At 27.7% G+C, this 25,279-nt stretch overlaps 1 protein-coding gene across 2 annotated transcripts in view; it reads right to left on the bottom strand.

The window, feature by feature from the left end:
* Positions 1–24,555, bottom strand: part of LOC129962529 (O-acyltransferase like protein-like) — a 33,265-nt gene extending 8,710 nt beyond the window's left edge. Inside the window, exons 1-14 of one of the 2 annotated variants that reach the window (XM_056076283.1) lie at positions 24,324–24,555; positions 22,985–23,026; positions 21,866–22,285; positions 19,140–19,381; positions 14,563–14,677; positions 12,575–12,662; positions 9,637–9,722; positions 8,683–8,853; positions 5,937–6,030; positions 5,683–5,775; positions 4,399–4,564; positions 4,179–4,258; positions 3,172–3,294; positions 1,271–1,391 (exon numbers count right to left, since the gene is read on the bottom strand). In XM_056076283.1, the coding sequence (XP_055932258.1) occupies positions 1,271–1,391; positions 3,172–3,294; positions 4,179–4,258; positions 4,399–4,564; positions 5,683–5,775; positions 5,937–6,030; positions 8,683–8,853; positions 9,637–9,722; positions 12,575–12,662; positions 14,563–14,677; positions 19,140–19,381; positions 21,866–22,163 (1,677 nt within the window). In that variant the 5' untranslated portion in view covers positions 22,164–22,285; positions 22,985–23,026; positions 24,324–24,555. The remainder of the gene's footprint in view (positions 1–1,270; positions 1,392–3,171; positions 3,295–4,178; positions 4,259–4,398; positions 4,565–5,682; positions 5,776–5,936; positions 6,031–8,682; positions 8,854–9,636; positions 9,723–12,574; positions 12,663–14,562; positions 14,678–19,139; positions 19,382–21,865; positions 22,286–22,984; positions 23,027–24,323) is intronic. The other variant, XM_056076282.1, reaches the window with a different exon arrangement.
* Positions 24,556–25,279: the final 724 nt, after the last annotated feature.

The following is a 25,279-nucleotide window of genomic DNA, read 5'->3' as shown; positions in this document are numbered from 1 at the left end:
AGTTGTAATGTCCTTGGTTATGATTGGAATTGGTCTTGATATGGAATGCTAAAATGAAGATTTAGGAAATGCTCGGGAAGCATTCTCGACCCAACATTTTTGTTGATTCAAAGTTGTCTATGTGTACGCTATCTCTCTTAGAAGTATTCTCTCTTTGAAAACGTATTCTTATCTAAGTTTGCTGAGCTAAATGCAATGAAAGGAATTCATCTTTAAAATTATTGATTTTTGGTAGTTAAAAAAATCAGTTATTTACAATGGCAATCGAAAGTGATTTTAAAACAATGTAACAGTATGAATAACATCCAAACATTAAAAAAAGCACAAAAATTAGCAAATGGTAATGCAATTAATTTGATGCGATTATAAAGGAATTAACTATTTTGAAATTTCACATGGCAATCAAGCATTCAATTAAAATGTATAAATTAAAAGATCAACCAAACAATGTAATTATATGTTTAATCATGGCAATGCGATTTCATAAACATGATTTGTCGAACAAATTTAATGGAACTTTGTATGGATTATATAATTTTGTATACATCCTATGAATATAATTATATAATACACTATATAATTTTGACCATACTTCATCAGATTGCTATTGATTTTTTTCTTGACAAAATTTATTGAATGATTATAATTTTAATGATGAGGGCAAATCATTCTTAATCATTTTTTCCACAGTAAAATTTTTTTTGGGGAATGACAAAAAATTCAGGAATATTTTAAAATAAGAACTACGATGCTGCTATATGAATGATGTGAAAGATGTTAAAAGTTCATAGATAAAAATGGATAAAATGCCGATTAATATCATTATTTCTTTTCTCAAAAAAATGTATTTTCCTTTCTTAAAAAAAAATCCGTGTTTTTAATTGTTAATAAATCAACTCGGAATGCTCCTGTGAAACTTACTGACCATTTTCTCTTACAAGTTAAACATTTTTGAGAGGTGTTAGTTTTTCGAAACTGAACCAATCGAGTGAGCTCTGAGGAGCATGTAGCGGACTCGTATGAGCGGGGATACAACCGGGAACCTTGTGGTTCGCAGCCCAGTAACATGACCACAATACAAAAGCAATTGCTCGTGTAGCGTAGCTGTTAACTGGCTTATAAGCTTTCATCACAAGCAGGCCGATGTTTGTAGATGCTCAATGATGGAAGGGTTGCACATCTGTTTATTTTACAAATAAGCTATTCCAATCTTCTGGTGTGGTAAGATTTTAAAAACACTACATGTTCTTTCTTTTCTGAATTTGCTTACCTTTGGTATCTTGAGATCCGGTTTAGTTGCTAGAAGGTATCCAGCTAGTATTCCTATGCAATAGGGTCCTGCATGAACAAATGGTCTGAAGTAGAAATGAGCCCAATAACCAATCCTTTGCCTATTATAAGTAAAAGATTACTTCAGCAAATACTATGAAAATTACAAAATATATATATATATATATTTTCAAAATGATACGTTGTAATGACTATGCAAAAAGGTGATATTACTAAAAATTTTTCTAAGAGATAACATACATATCTAAAATGCTGTAAAGGGGAGGTCTTGCAATTGTTTAGTAAAATAAAATGCTCGTTTTAAAATGATTTCATTTCAAAATAATAAGGAGTTTTGATTGTCGCCAGATCAATAAATATTAGAGAATCGTTAGATTTCAGATAAATTTTATTTATAAATGTATTTTACGCAAAATATATGAGAAAGACTTAAGATGACAAGTTTTGATAGCGCAAGTAATAAAATTTGTCTTTTAACTGTAACTATATTAGAAACTTAGTAACTTAGAAATAGTTAACTTACTTATAGACACTTAGAAAAAATAAAATATGCCAGAATATTTTTTTTTAATTATATGTTTTTTCTTTTATTATATATTTTTATAATTATATATTATAATATATTATTATATATAATTATATATTTTTGATTCTTTCATATCACTTTCCGAAAGATTTTTGTACTCTAGAACATCGTTAGGCCTTCACCACCAATATAAAATAACAAGAATTCCGTCTCATACATTCAGACTGGACTAAAATTTCTATGTTAAATCTACAGATTAAAATTCATTTTTGATTCAGTATAGCTGCACGGAGACGATATGCATATTTAATATAAAAAAAGAGCCCTACATTCATTTTTGGCGCAATATTTATTTTTTAGGTCACTGTCTCTCGATGATTTAATTTTTGGTAGAAATGTGTGTTACATCTTCACTATCTGATTAAGCAAAAATTAATAATATATTTCACACATTTCTTATGAAGCCAATGCAAATTTGTACATTGAGCCCGGGGACGAAAATGTTTCCTTTGTACAACGTAACTTCATGGAGATCCAAGCTGGAACTGATAGAAGAAAAATTCTTCGAGTATTTTTTTTTTTTTTTTTTGCCAAATAATAGATTAATGAATTTAAAAATGTTATTGTTTTAAAGAGAGAAAGCTGGCGAAATGCCAATATTAGCGGTTACCAGTATATTTTGTGATCCCTATCTAAACTCAGCAGATCTGAAATTATATATAGACCGATATCACTATGTAATTTGTGAAAATTTCAGCTTTTTCCAAACTATTGATGAAATATTTCGAATAATGCATTGATTATACTCTATTAAAACTTGAATTTGAAGGTGGCTGAATTTTAAAAGCTGAAGAGCCATATTTGGTTAAGCGCCGCTGTATTAAAAGTTAAATAGTACCACTTGCACTTCAAAAATATGAAAAAAATATGATCGAATAAAGAAATTGAATTAAATTAATTTTTTATAAAAAAATCGCAATTTAATTTTGTTTAGTTAGATTAGCGTCAAATTTTGAAGCAGCATGCTATCCATTTTGAGATAGATTTCTTGGATTATACTTGAACGCCACATCTCCCTGTATATAACCGTATCTCAGTAAATTGTTATTTCAAAATAACCTTCAGGACAGCAATTATCTTTCTGTTTGTCAGATTTTTTATGCATTAAGTTCAAATACGTGATGGATCATTGATGAGAACAAAGTAACAAAACTGTACAATTGATAAATTTCATGTAATTACATTCTTGATAAATTTCATGTAATTATTACACATATTGAACTCTTTTCTGTATAAGTGTTTATTTTGTCATACACTATGTTTTATATATTTATTTTGAATTATTAACAACTTACTCGGGATCAGGATGTGCAAATAACATAGTCGGTGGGTATTCATTGACGTAAGTTCCAACGCCTGAATAAATCAGAGATGCAATGATCGTAAAAACACTTAAAGATATTCCAACTTTGGGCCATCTAAAAAGTAAATATATTTTATATAATGATTGATATCTTGAAAGACTATATTTCAAACCTAATTTTTAAGGAGATAAATAGAAGTAAACTTCGAAAATTACTAAGCATGTTTTTTATTTCGGAAACATATTTGATGAATTATTACTCAGCAATAATATACAATATTCCCACATTAATGGTAGCCCAATACTTAATTTTTAAATCGTTAAAGAAGAGTATAAGTCTCCGGTTGACAAAATGCTTCAAATGAAATAAATAAATTACATGTTACATTGTTTCAGTCATTAAATGTACTACTGAAAAAATTGCAATGCATAAATTCTTATTTATTGGACCGTTCTTGTCCAGCCACATTTTATAAAATATTTTTAGCTCTATTATATTAAACAAAAAAAAATCGGTCTTTCTGAGTCAAAACTGATCGAATTATAAAGGTTTGAATTACTTTAAACCATTCGACAGTTAAATCGAACAATTGGTAGATATTCCTTAAGGTAAGCAATGTAAGTGTCTAAAATAATTCAAAGATATATATTTAACTCGATCAGTGATAACCGTAAAAAATGGAATTTGTTTTTAATGTTAGTTGGAAGAAGTATATTGCTAAACATAAAAATTGATAAAACTGGAGACTGTATAAAAATTTAGATTTCGGATTTTTTAATGGAACATTTAGAGACACAAATAGCACAAAATCTCTGAAAGTAAAAGAAGTCCATTTAAAAATATATGCTTTCAGAATCTGACCATTGAATCATAATTAAATCTATATTGAAAATCTGAAAATATCAGCAAACGAGTATCTAGATCACAGAAAATTGCTCTTTTTTAATGTTTTTGTTAAATTTACAACAGCAGTTTCTATCACTGATGATTTCACTTACCTTAGCATTGGCAATAATATCAGCAACGCAGCTATATATAATTGGAAGTCGGATGAAATGTACCAGCTTTGTGGAATACACTATAAACAAAACAAAAAATCATTGACATTTAAATCAATTTACTAAGTGAAATGAAAAAATAAAGTAAATTTCCATATTAAGATGTTTATTTGAATATTGTTATTTTGTTATGCTATGCCCATTATGAAATGACACCTACCATGTTCTCAGAATTGTAGAAATTGTTGATGAACAAGAGGTTTGTCCACCAGTTGTCTTCACACGCTTTGAGATATCTGCGTGTAGTGTCATACCATATAGGGCCAGATCCCAATAGATCCCCGAGAAACATGAAAAGGATTACAAAGACGTAGACAGGGACAATCCTGGAAAAAAATTGAAATAATCAATGCAATGAAATGACCGAAAACGTTTCCCATACTTAACAATCCCAACATAATTAAGATTTAACTCTATAGATAATGAAAGGCACCAAACGCCCATATAACGAAATTGCGATAGTCACCCGAGATGTCTAGATACTGCTCTGAAACTCCTTTTTTAATGAAGTGCGATTTATTAAATATCCGAAGCCCGTGTACTTTAGAAATAAGTTTGGTGGAGGTAAGTTAGCGTTCAGATAAGTTTGTAGGACATGTCAATGGGTTCTGACAACACTCAAATGATGTCCGAGCATGAATATGCTTCATAGCCATCAGCTAAATGGGGTCACTTTTTGCATATCAGACCCTTAAGATTTTTCCAAATCTGAGTGATAATTTATTTTATAAATTATTATTTTTAAACTATTTTTATTATATATATTTATTATTATTTATATTATTAAATTATTTTTTTATTATTTTATATATATAATAATTTATTTTTATTTACTATTTCAACAACAAGTGAAAATAATGATGAACATTAATTTGCAATTAACTCCTGCTTTCGAAATCTTTTTTCGAAGTTTTTTTTTTTTTTTTTTTTTTTTTTTTTTTTTTTTTAACTTTTTAACTTTTTAACAAATAAACATTAGAAATCTTAATAAAGTTTCACGAAAAATTTCTTGAGAATAATAATAAAAAAAAAATGCTGATGTTACGTAAAAAGTCAGTCTATGTCCAGTAAAGCTGCTTTTTTCTTTTTTTTTTTTCGTTCTAAGGTGTAAAAATACTATAAATATTACCAAATGAGAAAAATACATATATGTTGAAAAAATGCGTTTATTTTGGCAATAGAACTGAATGTTTGTTTGCTAAACACGTGTATGTGAAATTTTTTAACGATTGAGCATTAATTTATACACTAATTGTAATCGGCTCTGATCAGCAAATTTTTAAAAACAAGGAGCATTGTTCGATGATATTCAATACAAACTTTATTATAAAAACAATATCTTCCTAGGAAATTTCACAAATATTATACAAATGATACAGATTTTAAAACTAAGTTTGATTGTATATATACAAGTATGTGTTAGGCATGACATTGTGTAGCTTACCTCCACAATCTGTGGAAAATATACATCGTAATGTTGAAAGGATGCCCACCTACTTTAACCAGTTTCACAGTCAAGTAACATACCAACAGGCCTCTGGAAAATAAAATAACGAAATAACAGAGTTGTAGTATTAAAACTTAGCTCAATTATTTTCGGTTATTAAACTGCATGATGTAGCAGAATTAAATAAATTACAGAATTCCAGTAGTAAATAAGAACTGAAAATCTAGTTTTTGATAAAAGTTTAAACTCACCCTATGCAAAAGAAAGTATCAACGGCAACAGATGCGTTAATTACAGCTTGGAAAGCAAAGTCTTTGGCGTAATCTCTAACTTTCTCCAAACCAACTGGAAGAAAAAATATTACAAATAAAACAAATATATAAAAGAAGAACATATGTAATCTTCATTCAATTGAAAATAATTTCATATATTTCTTAAAACATAACTCGCATAAAACATTCTAGGGACATAGGAGGAGGCCATTGATTGCTAAGGTACTTTTACACTAATGAAGGAAAAAACTGGATAAAATTACACCAAAATTAATAATTATACTACTATAATTTTTATATTTTATATAATGCCAAACATTTTACAAAAGTATTAAAAATATTTTATAGTATAATGTAATGTGTTATTGGTTATGATTACTAGCATATTCTGATGAGTTAAACGAATAATGTGACTCGGTAGTCATTGCCTATTTTTGAGGCAATTCAAATCATAAAGCTGAGAAATTAGAAATAATTTATAAATTGCAAATTATGTGATCTTTCAGAACTGATTTCAAAGCTTTAATTGATCATATAAGCATCTGTGTTTCGGAATAAAAGTTCGAATCTCCTTTTAATTGCTTTAATTGCTTAGCTCCTTTTAATGGCTTTAATTGCTTAGCTAAAAATAAGCTTTCTCATCTTTTCCTTTGAAACTATATCATAACTTTTTTTATTTATTTTCTCATCCTTTTCTTATATTTGGATAGATTAACCAACATAAAGAAGTATAAATTGTTATAATTTTTTCTTTATAAAATAGAAAATATTAAAATGTGATCTATGCCCCTTTTTTGTATTCCTTTTCGACACGTAGAAACACGTATTTTCTCAGATATAGTATGTCTTGAAACAGGGGCCAATAGATCCAATAATAAAACAGAATGTCAAACAAATTTGTAGAAAAAATATAAAATTCGCAAAGGAAACTTATTCAGGCATTTGGAACTTACGAAGGCATTTGTTAATAATGTGGCACCACTTAATATATTGCATCCACATAGCATTTAAAATATATATACGAGCATAATATATATAAATATATATACTCGTATATAAACGAAAAGTTAAAAAAAGGTACTGCTTAAAAAAACAAAATAGGATTTAAATTTTAAAATAACTTTATTTGTATCCTGAAGTTTCACGCAATACCTACTTTCGGAGGAAATTACCTCAGTTATTTAAACATTTGACGAGGCTTAGCACATGTCTTTCAGTGCCTTCTGCAAAGAAATTACACCCAACGGCTTTCACGCTAGTAGCGATCTCAACAATGGGTAAATTTATCGCAATTGATGGTCTTCTTTCGTTCTTATCATCGGCAATATCTGTGTATTCATTCTCAAACATGTTGATTTTATGATTGCTTAAAATTTTATTGCAATTTCATCATATTCATGCAACGGCTGATAAATTTTAATGCAGTTAAACATTTTTACCCATAAAAAACAATTCACTGCATGCTTTTCAATTTGGACGCCACTTGCAGCTGTCGAGGCCTGTTTATGACTAATTATCAGACGAATTAAAGTTGTCGCGTGAAAGATGCAACTTCACAGGTAACCGGTAAATGTCTGGAATATTCCCAAACCTCTTCACCGAAATGCCTTTCATAGTAGATTTTGACAAAAGACCTAAAATTTAGACTGGTCTAATAAGATTTCGCATAATATTTGTATCGCAAATCAATATTATAAGAATTATTTTCTTTTTTTTTTTGTTAATGTTCTCATTGTCGAGAAAGCTGAAATAAGTCACGTCACATCCTTTTTCCTACAGAGTATTATCTTTCCTGTTTAGTTTAGAATGGCCATGAGTGGATAGAGAAAAGTCTATAGCGGTTATTTTATTGAAGTATTTATGAGTAGAAAATGATAGAAGAGTTTAAAACCAGTACATGAAATAAAAGTTAAAAAGGTGGAATTGTTTTTACAATATATTAGCTCTTAAAATTTCAACAGTAATATTGTTATTAAAGTCGAATTTCACGTCATCATTTTGCTTTTGATGGTCTGCCACTCAATGAAGGGTAAAGCGAGAATTTGGATCTTACACTCAAAGTATTAAATACAAAAAGAGGATAAAAAATCCAAGCAATCATAAATATATATAAATATAAAAATTTTACAAAGTGATCTAATGTGTTTTATAGAATAACGCGACATGTAAAAAGGAAATACTAAATTCTAAATTTCAAAGTCAATTAAGAGAATATAGAAATAAGAATAAAAAAGAAGGGTAAACAATTTAAACGTACCACACTTATATGCAGAGGTTAACAGAGTACAAATAACATCAATGTATAGGCAATAAAAACAATTTCTTGCAGAAAAGTAAAAAAATAAATAGTAATATTATTTGAAAATGAATGCATGTGTAAAATAGTGTTAAGTTATTTAACAAAAGATAAGAATAGACTAATTGTACATATTTCTATGTATTTGAGAAATTTGAAGAATATTATATAGGAATTAAATAGCCAATAAATAATAGATGGAAATAAATCACAAATTATGGGGAAAAAAACGTATACCTAAAATTAAAAAAAAATGTAAAATTACTATAGTAAAACAGGTGCTAAAATTGTAATTCCTGAAATTTTAAATTCTTTTAAAGGCCATTCTAGTCTAAAGGTCATTCTATTCCTTTAAAGGCTATTCATCATTCTTTTTCATTAGAACCTGTCCTTTATGAACACAATGAATAGGGAGGAAAATATACTTACGGAACATCTGAAAATTTACGTTGAGATAAGTATGTCCAAGTACAATCCATGACATGCATAAAAACCGGATACCATTCAAGCAGCTCAAAGTTTCCGAGGACGTTTCCGTGTTGGAAAACTTTTTAAAATTCGAAATGATCGAAAAGGACAAAAGAATTCGGATAGCAGTACCTGAAAAGGATCGTTATTAGAGTTGAAGTAAATGGACAATAATATCATGCATTGAAAAATAATTTAATTTGTTTAGAAAATGTATTAAGCTACTGAATAAGAAGTATTTATGCTTTATGAACTGATTAGCGTTTTTGATTCCGCGTGTTTTGTATCTAAGGAAGAAAAATTATGATAAAATAATAATAAAAATTTGTTATAAAAGTATAAATATTGTAATAAAGAATAAATTCCATTCATTATTTATTCCTAAAAAGCATTCTTTGTTTATTCTAGTTCTCATCATAAGTAGAGAACTTGCACGGTAATGTAGACAACACTAATAGCATACATATGAGCATGATATTAAATAATAATCGAAATATTGTATTACATCAATATAATATATTGAATATCGAGAAACATAATATCGTTCAGTATTGTACAAAATTATGCAACAATCTGTGCCATCTGGGCAGTTTGTTCGAAAAAAAAAACGTTTCTGTGATCATTGCTCAGTTTTTTGTTCTTTATTCATTTTTTCAACGTATATTTCAGTTGGAATATTTTCATTCCAGTGAAATCGATTCCATGAAATCTATTGCAAATCTGTTCACCCAATCTTATAATTGCATTCGAATACACTAAGGAAAATTCATGGCATTTACAGATGTTTCTCTTAATTTAGTCTAAATGCATTTGAGTTCATTTGAAAATGTTCATTTTATTTTCATAATTAAAAAAAAATTCTTAATTTTAAGTTTGCAATAAAATATTTCAGTGGATACCTGGGAGTTTACTTACTTTTGTACACAACATCCTTATAATAGCAATACATATCAATCAATGTTCCAATTAGCAATAACAATCCAGCAAAGCTGTAAGTGCATCTGAAAAAAAGAGGGTAATTATTTCTCAATTCATCTTTTTAATTATCCATGAACTATAAATTAAACAGGTGTTCTTCGATCAGTTTAATTCATAAGGATATGATCCACTTAATTTACGTTTTCCGATTAAAATACTTTTTTAAAACAGCCGACAAATCCCATTGCATGCAGTTACTAAAAGCCCTTATTTATCCAATAAGATATAACTGTACCAATGAGTACTTTTTGATGTTTTGAAATTTTGTGCTTTTCTTATAAATTTTTAAGATGTTATCGAAATATCTATTCGCTATCAAAGGTAAATGCTATATTTACCTTTATACTGGATGGTATTTTAATATATACTAATAAAAGTGTGTGTATGTGTGTCTGTCTGCGGTGTCCAGACAAATCTGCCGCACTTAAGCCATGGAATTTGACACATAGATAGTCGTTTTGACTTAGTTATCATTTTCTCCTGAAGTTTAATTATTTAATTTTAAAATTTAATGTAGAATATTTTTACTTAACATGCTATGTTGTTTAGAATAATATTTCCCCTTAGTATTATTTGTAATGGTAAAACACATCATTGAACCATCAAACATAATAAGCAACTATTGTCCTATAGGAAATTGCTTACATCTCTGCTATAATGTAATGAATTTTGAGATTTTTTTAAACTTATTTTTTATGAAAAAATGTTAACAATTTTAACAATTAAATTTTTAAATGTCTCAATTTTAACAGAATTTCTGTGTCTGACATTTAAACGTTATCTTTTAAAAATATTTTGAGATCGTTATTCGAACATTTTTCTCTTATTTAAAAAAAAGACAATCAAAATACTATTAACCATTAATTTTTATTATTTTTTTCTTGAAAGATTTTTTTTTTTCATTGTTTCGCTGCATGTCTGAACTGAGAGCAATTTTGCCTCTTCGTTGATTTGGCAAATGGACGAAACAAAATTCGTAGAAACATGAAAGTTATTTTTGCATGATTTAAATTGTAATGGCATCATTGTTTGCAAAAAAATTTCAAATTTCATTGCCTCGCACTCTTCTGTTTTAGGACATCTCTATTTCGAATTATTTACTTCGATTTTTTTCATCTGTAATTCGCCAGACGATATTATCATCAGAACAAAATAAGTGTATGAAATTAATATTATTTCAATTCAATAAATTTTACTTTGTTTTTATATTTTATTTGCACTTAATTTTACATTTATATTACTTTTGATATATTTATTATTAGTTTTGATTTCGCTGGTATGTCACTGTGCGAGTTATGTTAATGCCCTGCAAATTATTTTAGTGTTACAAATCTATTTTCTCTTATTTCAGTTACATATGACACATTTGGAGTTAATGAAATAAATTAACATTCCAGGAAAATATCGTTGCCTGGAATAACTTTCATCTTTAATTTCAATATTTATTAGCTTTTTAATTTCATATTTTACTCATTTATTTAAATATAGAAATTTTATTCTTTTATTTTGTAGAATTATTGATAATTTTGTTTACATAATTATTCTGTAAATTTCAATAAATATTGTATCAAAATCATTTTATACATTACATATTATTTTCAAATTACTGACCAATTCATAAACTATTGTATTTTTGTATTAATATAAAGCCAAAGTGATTATATAATATATATATATATATGTATGTATGTATGTTCCACTCTCCTCTTCAACAAATGGGTCATAGCTAAACAAATTTTGCACACTTATTATTTAAGTAAAGGGGAAGTTAAAAAATTGATTAAATATTCAATTAATTATAAATAAGTCGAAATGTTGTCTTTTTTTCATTGTAACTACGAAAAACGTAATTTCAAAAAAAATATTTTTACATCAGCTAAGAATAAAAATTTTTAGCTTTTCAAAAACAATCAATTTTATTTTTGTGAAATTTTTCCTTCAATTGTTAATAATTTTTTTTTTTATAAAATCAATGCTGAAAAATTTAAAATAAAAAAATCTAGATACTCTTTTGTTGGACAATATTGCGACTTTAAACCAATCCTCAAATCTTTAATCTTTACACTACATTAAATTTGTTTTATTTAATACCTTTGACAAACTTTTTTTTGTTGTTTATTTGTTTTAGAATGATAATTTATCAATGCTTATAAGCAAATATCTGTCAATCGATATAGCTCAAACAAAAGCATGAAAATGAAACAAATGAAATATTTTTTTATTGTTGAAGAATGCATAAGAAGAACTATTGCTAGAACATCTGAGTGAAAGTATACATGAAAACTTTAAAAGCGTACCATTAACAATATAGCTCAAACAAAAGCATGAAAATGAAACAAATGAAATATTTTTTTATTGTTGAAGAATGCATAAGAAGAACTATTGCTAGAACATCTGAGTGAAAGTATACATGAAATCTTTAAAAGCGTACCATTAACAATTTGCGCAACTGTTTATTTCGTTAATTTTCGTTTTCTTTATTTATTAAAAAATAATTATTGAATTGACTGTCTCAAATTGCTCTTTATAAACTTTCTTATACTTCAGTATTTGCTATTCTGATATTTCAGTATTGTTGTACTAATATAACAAAGATTAATAAGGTATTTAGAAAATTATCTATAAAGGTGTTTAAAAGATCGAATGGTTCGATTGAAATGATAATTTTAACTAACTTTGTTTCAGATGTTAAAAGGATTCTGTGTATTATAGTTTTTCATAAAAGTAATTTTTGCATTAAAATTATTAAACATGAAAGTGTTTTAATTCCAAAAATCTGAGTATATCAATTAATTTTTTGTTAATATTTACAATTAAGAATTACTATTACCTTTTGATTATTTACTACTTACAGAATAGATTTGAAAATACTCACATGACAAAAATTTTGATTGGAGTAAATTCATTTTCTTGTTTGGCTTCACATCTAGAAGCCTCGGCACTGATAGTCAATGTTTTCCCCACTGCATAAAAGTGGAAAAATATTACTAAATCAAGTTATATTCAAATTAATTGATTAAAAAGTTAACTTTATGTTGATGTTATTCAAATCACATTCAGAAATTTATGCATGCAATTTTTTAGATGAGAATTTTTAAATCTAAATGCAAGTTTAAAATCACAAAACTACAATTATAACAATGGTATATATATCTAGTGTCTATTTTCCCCACCTCCCCCTAGATGGCAGTTTGAGACGGAGTATTCTGTATAGTTCCCATGGTGCCTTGCTGTTAGTAAGAGAGACATCCCTACTCTGTGATAGTTCGCCAGCCAACGTGAAGCTATGCTTATTCTTCCATGTTAAGTATGTGTGTTTATTTTGATGTTTTGTGTGTCTTGTGATGTGGAAAGTAGAAGAAATCTTAAATAAAATAGGATTCCCAAAACCCTGTGTTTTCATCTACACAACACCATGAGTCTCTCTTCGCTACACATTCCTTTATTTCTGTGATATTATATACAGTTAAGTTTCTTTGACCTTAAATAAACTTGATATGGACAGTTGCATTTGGGATCCAGTCATGCAAATACGGATATCCAGTGAACATTCTGACATAGATGTCAAAAATAATCCCTATATTTTTCAGCTTGTTCTATTGGCGACAGTCCAATTTTTAGCTACAATGTAATTTTCTTGCCCTTGTATTTACATTAAGATTCATATAGTACAATGCATTTTTGGCGGCATGGGGGATAGAAAGGACGAGAACAAATACCATTCAAAATATGTCATATGCGAAGATTTAGTGCACGATGACAAATATCCTTTTGCAGGTTTGGTGTGGAAATTTGGAGAAAAAGAACCATTGTTGTCACTATTTTCTAATATCTGCTCACCATTTTTAGTAGTAAATTTAGTAAGTAAATTATATTATATAATGTCATGTACCGCATCTACTTTTATAATATCATAATGTTTATTCATAGTCTCTTAAGATCTAGGCAGGCAATTTTCTATTTGAATTACCTATTTCTATTTGAATTCAAGGGAAGTTAATTACTACAAAGAGTATTGTTAAAGCCTAACATAACAAGTTTAAAAACAAAACAAAAAAATATCAAATCACCAGTAAATCTAAAGTAGTTATTTGCTGAATAATAGGTAATTATTAAAACTAGGTATCTATAAAATCGACTAAAAAAAGCAACAAAAAAAATGACATTAGTCGATGGCAATAATGCCAACTAAAAGCCAATTTGTTATTATTATCAAAAATATAAAAGTTGATCATAAAAGAAATGCTCTCTTCAGTGACTAAGCAATTGAACTTATCTAGAGGTTCAGCCAGTTGTATATCTGCTCTCTGAGAGCTATTACTCTTTCTATCTGCTTGGACCGCGAATTTCTGCAAGTGATGTTATTTATGTGCCTTGGCTGTTGTTCTTCTATTTGTATCTCGAGAGAGGGGAGGGTTTGTGGAATAAAGCGTAGTTTTTTATTATTCATTCGCTTTTCGATATAAGGGACTTCATTTACCTTATATCTTCCTGAAGGATTTCCGTAACATCACTTATAAAAGTACTCTGCTTTTCAACAGATTCTATGTAATTATGACAATTTGGTTTCAACGCAATTATTTTACTTTATATTAAAATGGATAATTTTCTATGGATAAGTTTTAATTTCATTTTTCTAAAACAGATGATCTACCCATTTAAAAACTGTTTAAGTTCTTCAAAATTAGATAAAAATGTTTAAAACTCAAAAATCTGCATTATAATTAAATTCTAATGATTTAGGTTTATTAAAATTTCTCGCGGAATGGTTAGTATTCATCATAATTTCAACCAGCAACCAAAGTTATTGCTTAAAACAATAGAAATCGGAATTTTTTACAAATGGTGAGTAGGAAATCTTACACATTTTCGCCACCTGGTCGATATCTTCCAGTGTACAACCTGATGGAACGCAGATGCCCAATCTCATCGTCAGAAAATGGAAGAAGTGAGCATACTTGGCACCTTCACTGATAACCTGAAAATTAGCCAATCATTAACATTCATTGATTACCTAAAAAAGGACCTAATCATTAATTGTCACTGATATTCTGTTAGTTAATCAATCATTAACATTTACTGTATCTGAAAATTAATTAATAATAAACTTTCATTGATTGACTGAAATTAGCCAATCATTATCATAATAATCGAATTTTTTTAGAATTTTCAATTATAATGATATATAATTTTTTTAACGATTTTATAGATTAAGTTGTCGATTTTTCTTTATAGATTTTTATCGATTATAGAGAAGAAGACTTTTTCCATGAAGATTTGTTGCTTTAGATGGAAATATTGCTAAAAGATAAAAATAATTTTATATTGTTTTTTTTTATTGATCAAAAATTTCTCATCTAAAACTTTTGATAAAATGTAATTATGTGTTTTCTACATTTTTAAATACTAAGAAAAGAAATTTGAGGGTAAATTTATTCGGTTATTTTTGTTCTTTCCTTTAGAAATGGCAATATTAAACGTTTTTAAAATATTCCTCTAAAATGAATTTTAAAAAAAAGAAATCATGGTCTTCCATCAAATGGTCTTTCTGAAACCGTCATATACTCGCTAATAAAAGTAATCACTCATCAATCCACATTAAATTGCGCTCTTTGCGAAAGGTCATTAACGCTAGAAATGCCTAGAATTTTAATTTTAGAGTTATGAGCTTTACACGTTTCTTAATATAAAAAGGTATGTCGAATATACAGTGTGAACATCTTTTATTTTCGACCAAAAAATTTTTTCACAAAAATTTGACACAAAACTGCAGTCTTAGAGTTACTGGATCACATGCCGAATTAATGTATTGTGTCTTTGAGTTATGACGTTTAAAGCATGCAAAAATACAAGCCGACAAACGACCATATCAGATTTGGTTCAAGACTCATCACAGATATAACTTTTATGTAACTTTGAAACATGTGTATCAATTTCATCCAACTTTTTACGTTTCATAGTAGTTACCACTTATTTTACATTTTGTTCTGCCGGCGACCTGGCCTAGAAGTAGTGCATCTTGCTCGTGATCTGGGAGTCACGGGTTCGAGTCCGGTTTGGGCATGGTTGTTCTCTACTCTATGTTCTATCTGTGAGGTATGTAAAAGAGCCCCCTTGAAAAAGGGGGACAGTGCAAGCGAAAATGTTATCTTCATATAAATAAGAAGTCTGACTTCTGCTCTCGGGCGCTCTGGAGCATTTGCCCTCAGAAGCTACCGCACACTTAGCTTAAATCGCTGACAGTTCTTCAGCGTACTTATAAGTATCAATAACATCTTATTGTTATCACATTTTGTAATTTTTTTTTCTTTCTTGATTACATTTTGTAATAACTGTGTTCTGTCAGTCAGTCAGAAAGAATTCCTGTAAATGAACTGCATTCAAAATGTGATAGAAATCTACAAATTTACTGCAAAAACCACATATCAATTTTCGTCTATCATGCTCATATTTACAAAAAGATAGAAATAATTCTTAAAATTGTATTTTTTTCGAACTCGGGGAGGGGGGGGGGTCTGAAACATGGAAATTCGTCAAGATATCGAGTTGGAGTTTTTAACAAATATCCCCTGAACAAATCTCATCTAAAACATTATTATCTGACACAAAATGCAGCCTTATAACCTTTTTGATATTTCTGGCTGTGTTCTTTCACCAGCTCATCAATGCCGTAGCAACATAATCTTGGTCTCATCCATTAAGAAGGCTTCGCTCGGCATCGCTCGTTAAGATAATCATTTTTTTTTTATTTGTATTGAATTGAATTGCATTGTGTTGTATTTGTATCGAATAGCACTTTTTTGTATTTGTATTTGTATTGAACCTTGTTTTGTATTTCTGTGTTGTATTTTCTATTGAATCACTCGTTATGGGAGGTGCTCACTAAGAGAAGTATGATTGTATATTTTAAAAAATATTAATCAAACCAAATATTTTATAAGAAATAAAAATATGGGATTAGGAGTTTTATGAAGGATGTCTTATAGAATAATATAGAAAGAATAAAAGCAATGGATGCGTTCAGAATTATTTTGATTTTTTTAGGGGGAATTGACACAGGACAACCCCCAAAGTGAAAAAAAATATTCAATTTATTTCATTAAAATTAAAATAATTATTAAATTAATTTTAATTTAATATAAAATATTACTTGATGAAATAATGACATTACATCATTTATTTAAAAGTGGAATTAAAAATTTATGTAATATTATGAAATCAAAATCAAGAAAAATGTCATAAGTAGTACCTTCCTTAATTTCAAATTTAAGAGAATTAGAATTAAATGAACATAGAATTAGAGAATACTATGGACTAATTAATAAATATGTAAAGTGTTTTTAGCACGCTCATGTACTCTAGCTAGCAGTAAATATACTTTAAAATATTTCTAATGCTGTAAAGAAGACTCGCGTAAAAAATGGTATTTTTAAGAGCAAAATAAATTTTTTCATAAATATTTCAAATAAATATTTTTTATATGAATTTCCATATTTAGTACATTTAATATTTACATTAAATAGAAAAAAATCACAAAAGCTATATTTTTTGCTTGCCTTTTCTAAAAGATTAAAAATATATTATTATACTGAATCAGTTAAAAACGTTTTCAATGATCAAAAAGCAAAACGAGTTTTAGTATAAAGTTTGACTCCAACGTATCTCTACTTAAAAAAATTATTTGAGATATTTGAACAAAGGGGAAGAAAATAATTGACATCTTCAGTTTAAAAAATACAACTTCTAAAGTAATCCTGCTTATCAAAGCTTTCAGATGTCAATCGTGTGTTAATTATGAACATTAAAATTTCTTGAATGTGTGCTGGAAGTGTCAAAATTATATGAATTAAGTTCTCAGATTGTTTCAGCTTTAGCATTCGATTCAGAAGGAATGTCATTCACATAATGCTCATTTTCAAGAATTTACAAGGCCATTTTGAAGCGAAACAAATATTAACAAACAAAAAATGACGAATTCTTTTAGGTATATAAAAAAACCCGGCTTCTTTCATTTTGGTTCTGAAAAGATAGAAATTGGTTATTTTGGATTTATGAAATATTTCCGGATGCCATGCAATCTTGTTTATCAAGGCTTTCAGGTATCAACCGTGAGTTAATTGTGAGCATCCTGAACTTCCTGAATTCATCTTGAAAATGTCAAAATGATGGAAATTAACTTCTCGGATTTTCATACAAAATAATTTTAGCATTTGTTTCAGAAGGAATGTGATTCACATAATATACATTTTCAAGTATTAACAAGGCTTGTTCGTAGGGCAACAAACATTAACAAATAAAATTGATAAATTCTTTTGGATAAATAAAAAAGTTTTTATTTTTCTTTTCATTTTGATTTTCAATAGTTTGAATTCGTTTGTATAAATTTTGCTATGGAACATGGAACATATCCAGTTAATTTTCTTATACAATTTTGAATCTGATCAAATTTTATAAATATCATGTACTTTCGTCAAACAGATGAGAAATCCCGCATTCGATTCAAATTCAAAAAGAAATCAGCAAAATTAATCACAGTAATATTGTTAATTTATATTAGATAATTATTAATTTTGGAACATTCTTTCACTTACTTTAATTTGAATAAAAGATTTATTTTGTTTGAAATCTATGATGCTCACGTTCATAAACAACCTTAAAATTCACTCCAGTATAAATAATGTTTAAAAATTAATGGAGTTCGTATTTTGCCAATTTAATGGATATAAAAGTGCAATTTTGAATAACTAGGTGATTGTGAAGCACCTCTATCGATTCCATTTTATTTTCATTTTACACGAGAAAGACTACAGTCTGTTTCTAAAATACAGTATGTTTCTAAAATACAGTTGCATGATCCAATATGAGTTTTAATGCAAATAAAGACGCTCTATTACAGTAAATTCCAGCAGCTCATTAACCATGACACAACTAATAGCTGAACGTCATCACTGTGCATTTATGAACAAGATGACGTTCACATTCCTTTCTAATACAATGCCATTTCTATTTACTGCAACTCGAAGAAACACTCTTTCTTTATGATAAGATGGGTGTAGCAAAAACATTATAAAAATTGAGAGATTATGCACAATCAATAAAAAATCTGTCAATCCGGCTTTTTGCTGAAAGATACTCTTAGAAGTAACAGTTTCCAGATTTTCATTAGTGTCATGCGTTTGAATGGATATTTTCATTTTGTCCAAAACAACGCCCAGGTTTACACACACACAACATTATCCCTTTCTCGTCTCTCCTTTTTCCAACCTATTAGATCAAGATATTGTGTGAAATCTCCATGATGTTGTCCGACATTTTGAATGCCGGCTGTTATCGTGTAGATATCGTAATAATGTTATTGGATATTTTGTGCTAATAGGGAATTGGTTTGATATCTAATAGGGAAATGGTTTGATGTTCAAAATCATTAAATGTTCACTTACCGTTCCACCTTCAGAGAAATTTTTCAGCTCCGGCAGCACTTCATCCAGTTTGTAAAAATTCGCCTTTGGAGGCAAGGGTGGTTTTAAATTAATAGTGCAATATTTCCCTCGGAAAAGTTCTTTGCCCTTTTCGCGTCCTCTGTCACCAACAGCTATTGTATTGACACACTCGTCGTATACACCAAAAGCGGACAAGGATCCCACCAAAAGACCATCCATGAGTTTTCCGCTTGAATCAATGACTGTGAAAACAAAAATACACAGAATGATTATTAGTTATTCTGTTTTGAAAAAGAAATGTACATACATTTAATATCAAACGTTCAACTGCCCATTTCAAGCTAAACTGTACATATAATACATTGAAAGGATATAAGCATCACGCGCAAGACATAATATTCATGACAAAAGAGATAATACGGAACAAAATGCTGTTGACTAGTACAAAGGACAATACTGAACATATATAAATTGATGAAAAAGAGATGATAATCATATTTGTTAATGTTAATATATTGAACTGACAATATTATTAATAATATTCGCTAAATACTAATGAAACATATTATGAACATTGAAATTCATTTTCCCCTTAAAACTTAATCATCCAGTCTTTTTGCATAAAAAAAAAGTCTTTTTGAAGTAAAAAAAAAAAAATCTAAAAAGATAGTGAAATACTGGTTCTACTAGACCGAGATGATTACGTAAGAATTAGAATCAGCTAATTTTCAACTGACAACAACAGCAACAATTGTTAACTTCGACTATTTTTAGCAACAGTTACCTTACAAAAGTCATGATATCCCAAAGTGATATTTGCCCAAAGATTATAATATTAGTAGCATAACAAAATGCTCATTTTATGTAGATCTTTTTAAAAAAATCAAAACAAACAATGAAATAAAAACTCCAAATTTACCATAATCTCTAGACAACAGAAAATCAAAGCAGACAATAAAATCTAAATTCTAAATTTTGTTATCTCTTTTTGTTATCCGCAAATCCGCATTCAAGAATCTCTCCTCGACGGTTTCTCAGGAGTTATTTCCCCCCCCCCTTTTTTTTAACTAGTAGGACCAAGGTTAAGGAATTCACTTAAAACATTATGTGCTGCTTTATTTCTATGATAAAAGAAACATTTTTAATTTTTTTTTCTTCATTTCAAGATAACGTATCTCTACATTAAATATAACCAGATTTCAGCTAGCCAGGAGTTGTTTATGCTATCCTTCGTCTAAATATTAAAATGCCTTGAATGAGTAGACTATAGTTAAATTTTTAATATTGCCTAAATTTATGAAAACAAAAAATAAATAACGTAATTGAAAGGAACTGCTTGTATTTCGCTAATATGCTAATTTTGTACATCAACTTCCAGACATCAAAAAAGGAAGGACGATTATTAACCTTGAACTTCGTATTGCAACACTATTTCTGCTTTATCAGCTTTATGAACTTACCAAATGATGATCTCTGCATTAAAATTAGTCTACGCTCTATATTCTATGATTTGTTTTAATTATAGAATGAAAAATAATTCTGTTATTTTGTCGTTCAACATATTTCCAGACTGACGCTGCCATGACAATATGCGCATTTCTTGATTTGGCGGCTTTAGAAAAAGTATTTTTATTTTAACAAATGATTAAGAACATTAATATAATGATTCTTATATGCATGGGACGTACTATTATTGCGATTATCATAATTAGGTTGGCATGGTTTGAAGTTTTTTGGCGCTGGTACTAATTTGTGGATTATGCTATGTCAAACAAGCTCTTTCTTTAGTTCAAAGTTTAACAGAAATGCAGTTTAAAGTAAAATGGTACAAAGCTATCAGTAGATAAAAATATAAGAACTATAATAAAAAACCCAAAAATAATATAAATTAAAGTATTATTTTTGGTGGACTTTTATAAGGCACTAAAAATCAGATCTGCTGCTAAGGGAAAGATGATATATGATAAAAACATGAAGTTTTCATCTATATTTCAAATTTTGGTGAGATTATATAATTTTTTTTTCATTTCATTCGTATGATATTTTCAAACATTTTAAAGCATTATGCATTTGTTAGATATAATTTAATTTAATTTAAAGGCAATGCATTTTATGGAACAATTTATTACGAATAATATCATGCATTTTTTGACTCTTCAAGATACGCATCATTTAATACTTTTTCTTTTACGTATATTTAAATCTAAACTAGTTCATTAATTATAGAACTTGTGACATATATTATGTAAATTTTTGAGTAATTATAATTTTTTTAAGAGCATCGATATGTGTTTTTGAACTTCAAGAATATCGAATTACAGCACATATCCAATTCACTATTAAAAAGAAATATACTTTAAGTAACAAATATTTGCATGTTATTTTATAAAAAAAATGAATCTACTGATTCTATTATATTAAATTTTAATTAGAAATAATATTCAGTTGAAAGAAACTGCCTTCATATGCAATTGAAATTTTGACATTTTTCGCTGTCGAGAAAATCTCAATTATTCAAAAAATATTTTGAGATTCTATTTTTCAGTAATTTATCTACCAAATTATAGTTTGATGTTTTCAAACATAAAGGAAAGAAAATTGCAAAGATAATAAGAAGATAAAGGAAATGTTATTTTTCTCTTTAAAGTATTCTTTTTTGTCTTTAAAGATAAATGAAAGATAATTGGCTTGGAAGGAAAAATGAAGCATCTGGTATTTATACTTACATCTCATTGCCCAAGGTTTGATGTTCTTTAACCCGGAGATGAGTTTCATGGTATCTCGCATGCACTGAGACGAGATATTCATGCTTCCTGAACCTTCCATGAGATGTGGCAGAAGCATTTTTACCGCTGAATTGGCTACTCTCTTGAGATTCTTTTCAATTGACTGCCATCGTTCAAGAACAGTCATGTTCTCCACATTTTGTTTCGAACTCTCCACAAGCGAAGAAAGATCTTGTTGGCCCTTAACTGCTATGACAGTGCAAAGCGCAAAGAAAATAAATGCATAAGACAATTTCATGGTTGCTCGTACTTAATGTATTTGAAAAGGAAAAAAATCTGAATTTCCTACAACGAAACTTTCAAAATCTTCTCATTTCAGTTGGAAGAAAACTGTTTCACTTTAATGTAGCTAATACAATCCTGAAAGAGAAAAATTATTTTTAATTTCATTTTGATCAAAATTTAGCTTTTTCCTAATTATACTAATAAATATTTTCAAAAATAACAAGTTGATCTAAATTATCATTAACTAAAAATTTTTTTAATCACATAAATATAGATACATTTTTAACGTTTATTTAAGAGAAGCAGACATTTAGAAATATATTTTTTAAATTGCATTTTTTCTCGATACCTATTTAATAGGAGAAATATTCATTCACAAAGAATATAGTTGTTTAGAAAACAACTTTTTAAATAATAAAAAATATACAGTACTACTTTAACATTTATTTAAGAGCGAGAAATATTCATTTATATAGAACATTTCAAATATACAAATATAAAAACACTTTTTTTTCTTTTAAATACCAGATTTACGCTGTAGAATAAAGTTCACAATTAATTTTTGATGTAGTATTTAAAGGAAAACCAGCAATAGTTTTAAATCGTAACAAACGATTTTCTAGGAAAAAATGGAAACGCACTGGTCTACCTGCGATGAAAATGAGGAAACCTTAAAAGTGAGCAGTTTGTTACATCTTAATAGAAACAAAAGCACTTACAACTATCTTTAAAATTCTCCTTGAAGTGTTTTCTATTTTCTATTTAAAAAAAAAATGTTATTATCCTAAAAATGTTTATTCATTAATTTACGAAGTTAATTTTTAACATACTTACAGAGTAATGATGAAATATGAAGGAGCATTTTCATTTTCTTTGCTATAATAGATAATAATATGTGTTATATTTAACTATTTATATTTAGTAATGTTGCCTAGAAAAGGGTTCAGATAGTAATTTTTATTTTTCAGATAATTTAGATAATAAAGAGTATAAATATTTATGTAGATATCAGAAAAAACAAGCGAAAAACCAGATAATGTAAATGAAATAATTTAATGAAAGTTCGTTTTCTATCAACTGGAATTATTGATTTTTGAATGGTATAAAATAATTTTCCATTAGAAATATTTTTATGATAAATGTTGCTTTTTAAATAATAATTACAGTTATTGATTAAACAGCTCTCTCAGAAATACTCTTATATTATAATAAAGCATATTTTTTCCTTATATGTAACTAGCAATAGTGTTTTTTTTATGAATATCTTCCTTAAATGCAAAAAAAAAATGTAAAAGGCATCTTATAATTTTATACTTAAAACTTAAATACTATGAAGAAACTACATTGCTAAAGGAACCGCAGGGAAAATTCAAATAAACAAATAATTGAATGTAAAAATAAGTTTAACAAAAAATAATGACAGTTTTGAGGCTCAAAGTATCAGTGAAGTTTCCTTTTTAATTTTTAATTATTTTAATAAATGATATATATTTAATAAATACATAGAAATAAATTAGAATGATAACAAACATAATTTTAAAAAGTATTTTTAATAAATAAATAAATAACTATTATAAATAAAAGTGGAACAACATTAAAAATATTAAAAATATACAGTAACATTTTTAAATAGTTGTAAAAAATCATGTAAATAACATAAAAAGTTCAGTAATATTAAATAATTAATTCAGTAATTTATGTCATATTTCTTAGTTTTGATCTCTAATTAATCAAACTAGATTCGACTTATAAACAATGTATCTGCATTTTATTAATAAAAAAAATCAATAGAATAGCGAAATATTTCAAAAGAATATAGGTACATATTCTCTCTTTATATTTCGTTCATCATCTTAAATTAACTGAAAATTTTATAAACATTAATATTTTAGAATCCATATACAAAATCTTTTAGTAAGGATTGAACTTACGGAAATTATTTTTACCAATAAAAGGTATTTAGATTTAAAAACAAAATTCTATATTTACTAGAAGCCTCGGGGATTAACAACAATTACAAAGTTTTTTTTTCAAAATCATTTAAAAATATTTTCCTACTAATCTGAAAAACATTTTTAAGAACAGATCATGCAATATTTTCTTCCTTTATTCTAACAATTAGTATAATTTTTTTTTCATATCTATAACAAAACCATCTATAAACTAAACTTACTTTTCTCCACTTAAATTTTAAAAATATATTTCAACCTTTGGTATTAGGGGATTTGAAAAACAGCGTCCTGCCCCTAGTTCACTAGTGGTTAGACGAACGCTCCAATGACGGATGTTTTAGATTCCGAGAGATATTCCGAACTACTCCAGTGAAAGAAAAGTGAAAGATGAAAAAGTCCAGCATCTTCCTCCAGGCAAGCTGTGGTTTTCTAGAGAAACCGGAAGATAACCGGAGGCGGAATTTAACCTCCGACGTCATCTGGACAACCTGTAATGTCATGTTTTGGTCAATGGGGGAATTTCTCTTATTAAAGGGTTACCCTCTTTCAAAATGTAAGAGATTTGATGATTCTAGAACATTTCGAGTCTAAAAGAAACATCACTATAAAAAATTTGATGGATTAAGAGCTTGTTGGCAATTTTGGAAGTCACATTTTTGAAGAACGTGATTACGTCATCTGATCTTTGTTTTGATAAGTTTCTAGTAATGATAATAAGAGCTTATTTATTTTTAATTATACCAACCACCTTACCAAACATATTTATTCTTGTGAATTTGTTTATACTTTTATAAATTACTTCAAGATGTTGAAAGCACATGGTAGAGTGCATGTACTTTCAACATTTTGATAATAATAAATAACATACTCTTATTCAAAACAGTATTTACCTATCTCAGTTTGTGAAAAAATTATTCTTTAAAAGTTTGGATATTTTTTTCCAACACAGAGAGTAAAACAGTTTATAATAAATTGTTATGAGGAAGGAATGAAAAAAATGTTGTTTTCTTATACACTTCAGGAGCATTTCTCTGTAGAAATTAAATCAAGATAAAAAAACAATTTTTTTGAGCACATGGCTCAACGCATGTGTGTACCTAAATAAATACATCTTTTTTCAAAAATTATTATTTATTGTAGAAAAGTTAAACTATTTTTTTAATTAAAAGTTAGCGTT

This window comes from Argiope bruennichi, chromosome 3 (genome assembly GCF_947563725.1).
Source record: "Argiope bruennichi chromosome 3, qqArgBrue1.1, whole genome shotgun sequence".
In the NCBI taxonomy this organism is placed as follows: Eukaryota; Metazoa; Arthropoda; class Arachnida; order Araneae; family Araneidae; genus Argiope; species Argiope bruennichi.
This window is presented reverse-complemented; position numbering and strand designations above follow the sequence as displayed.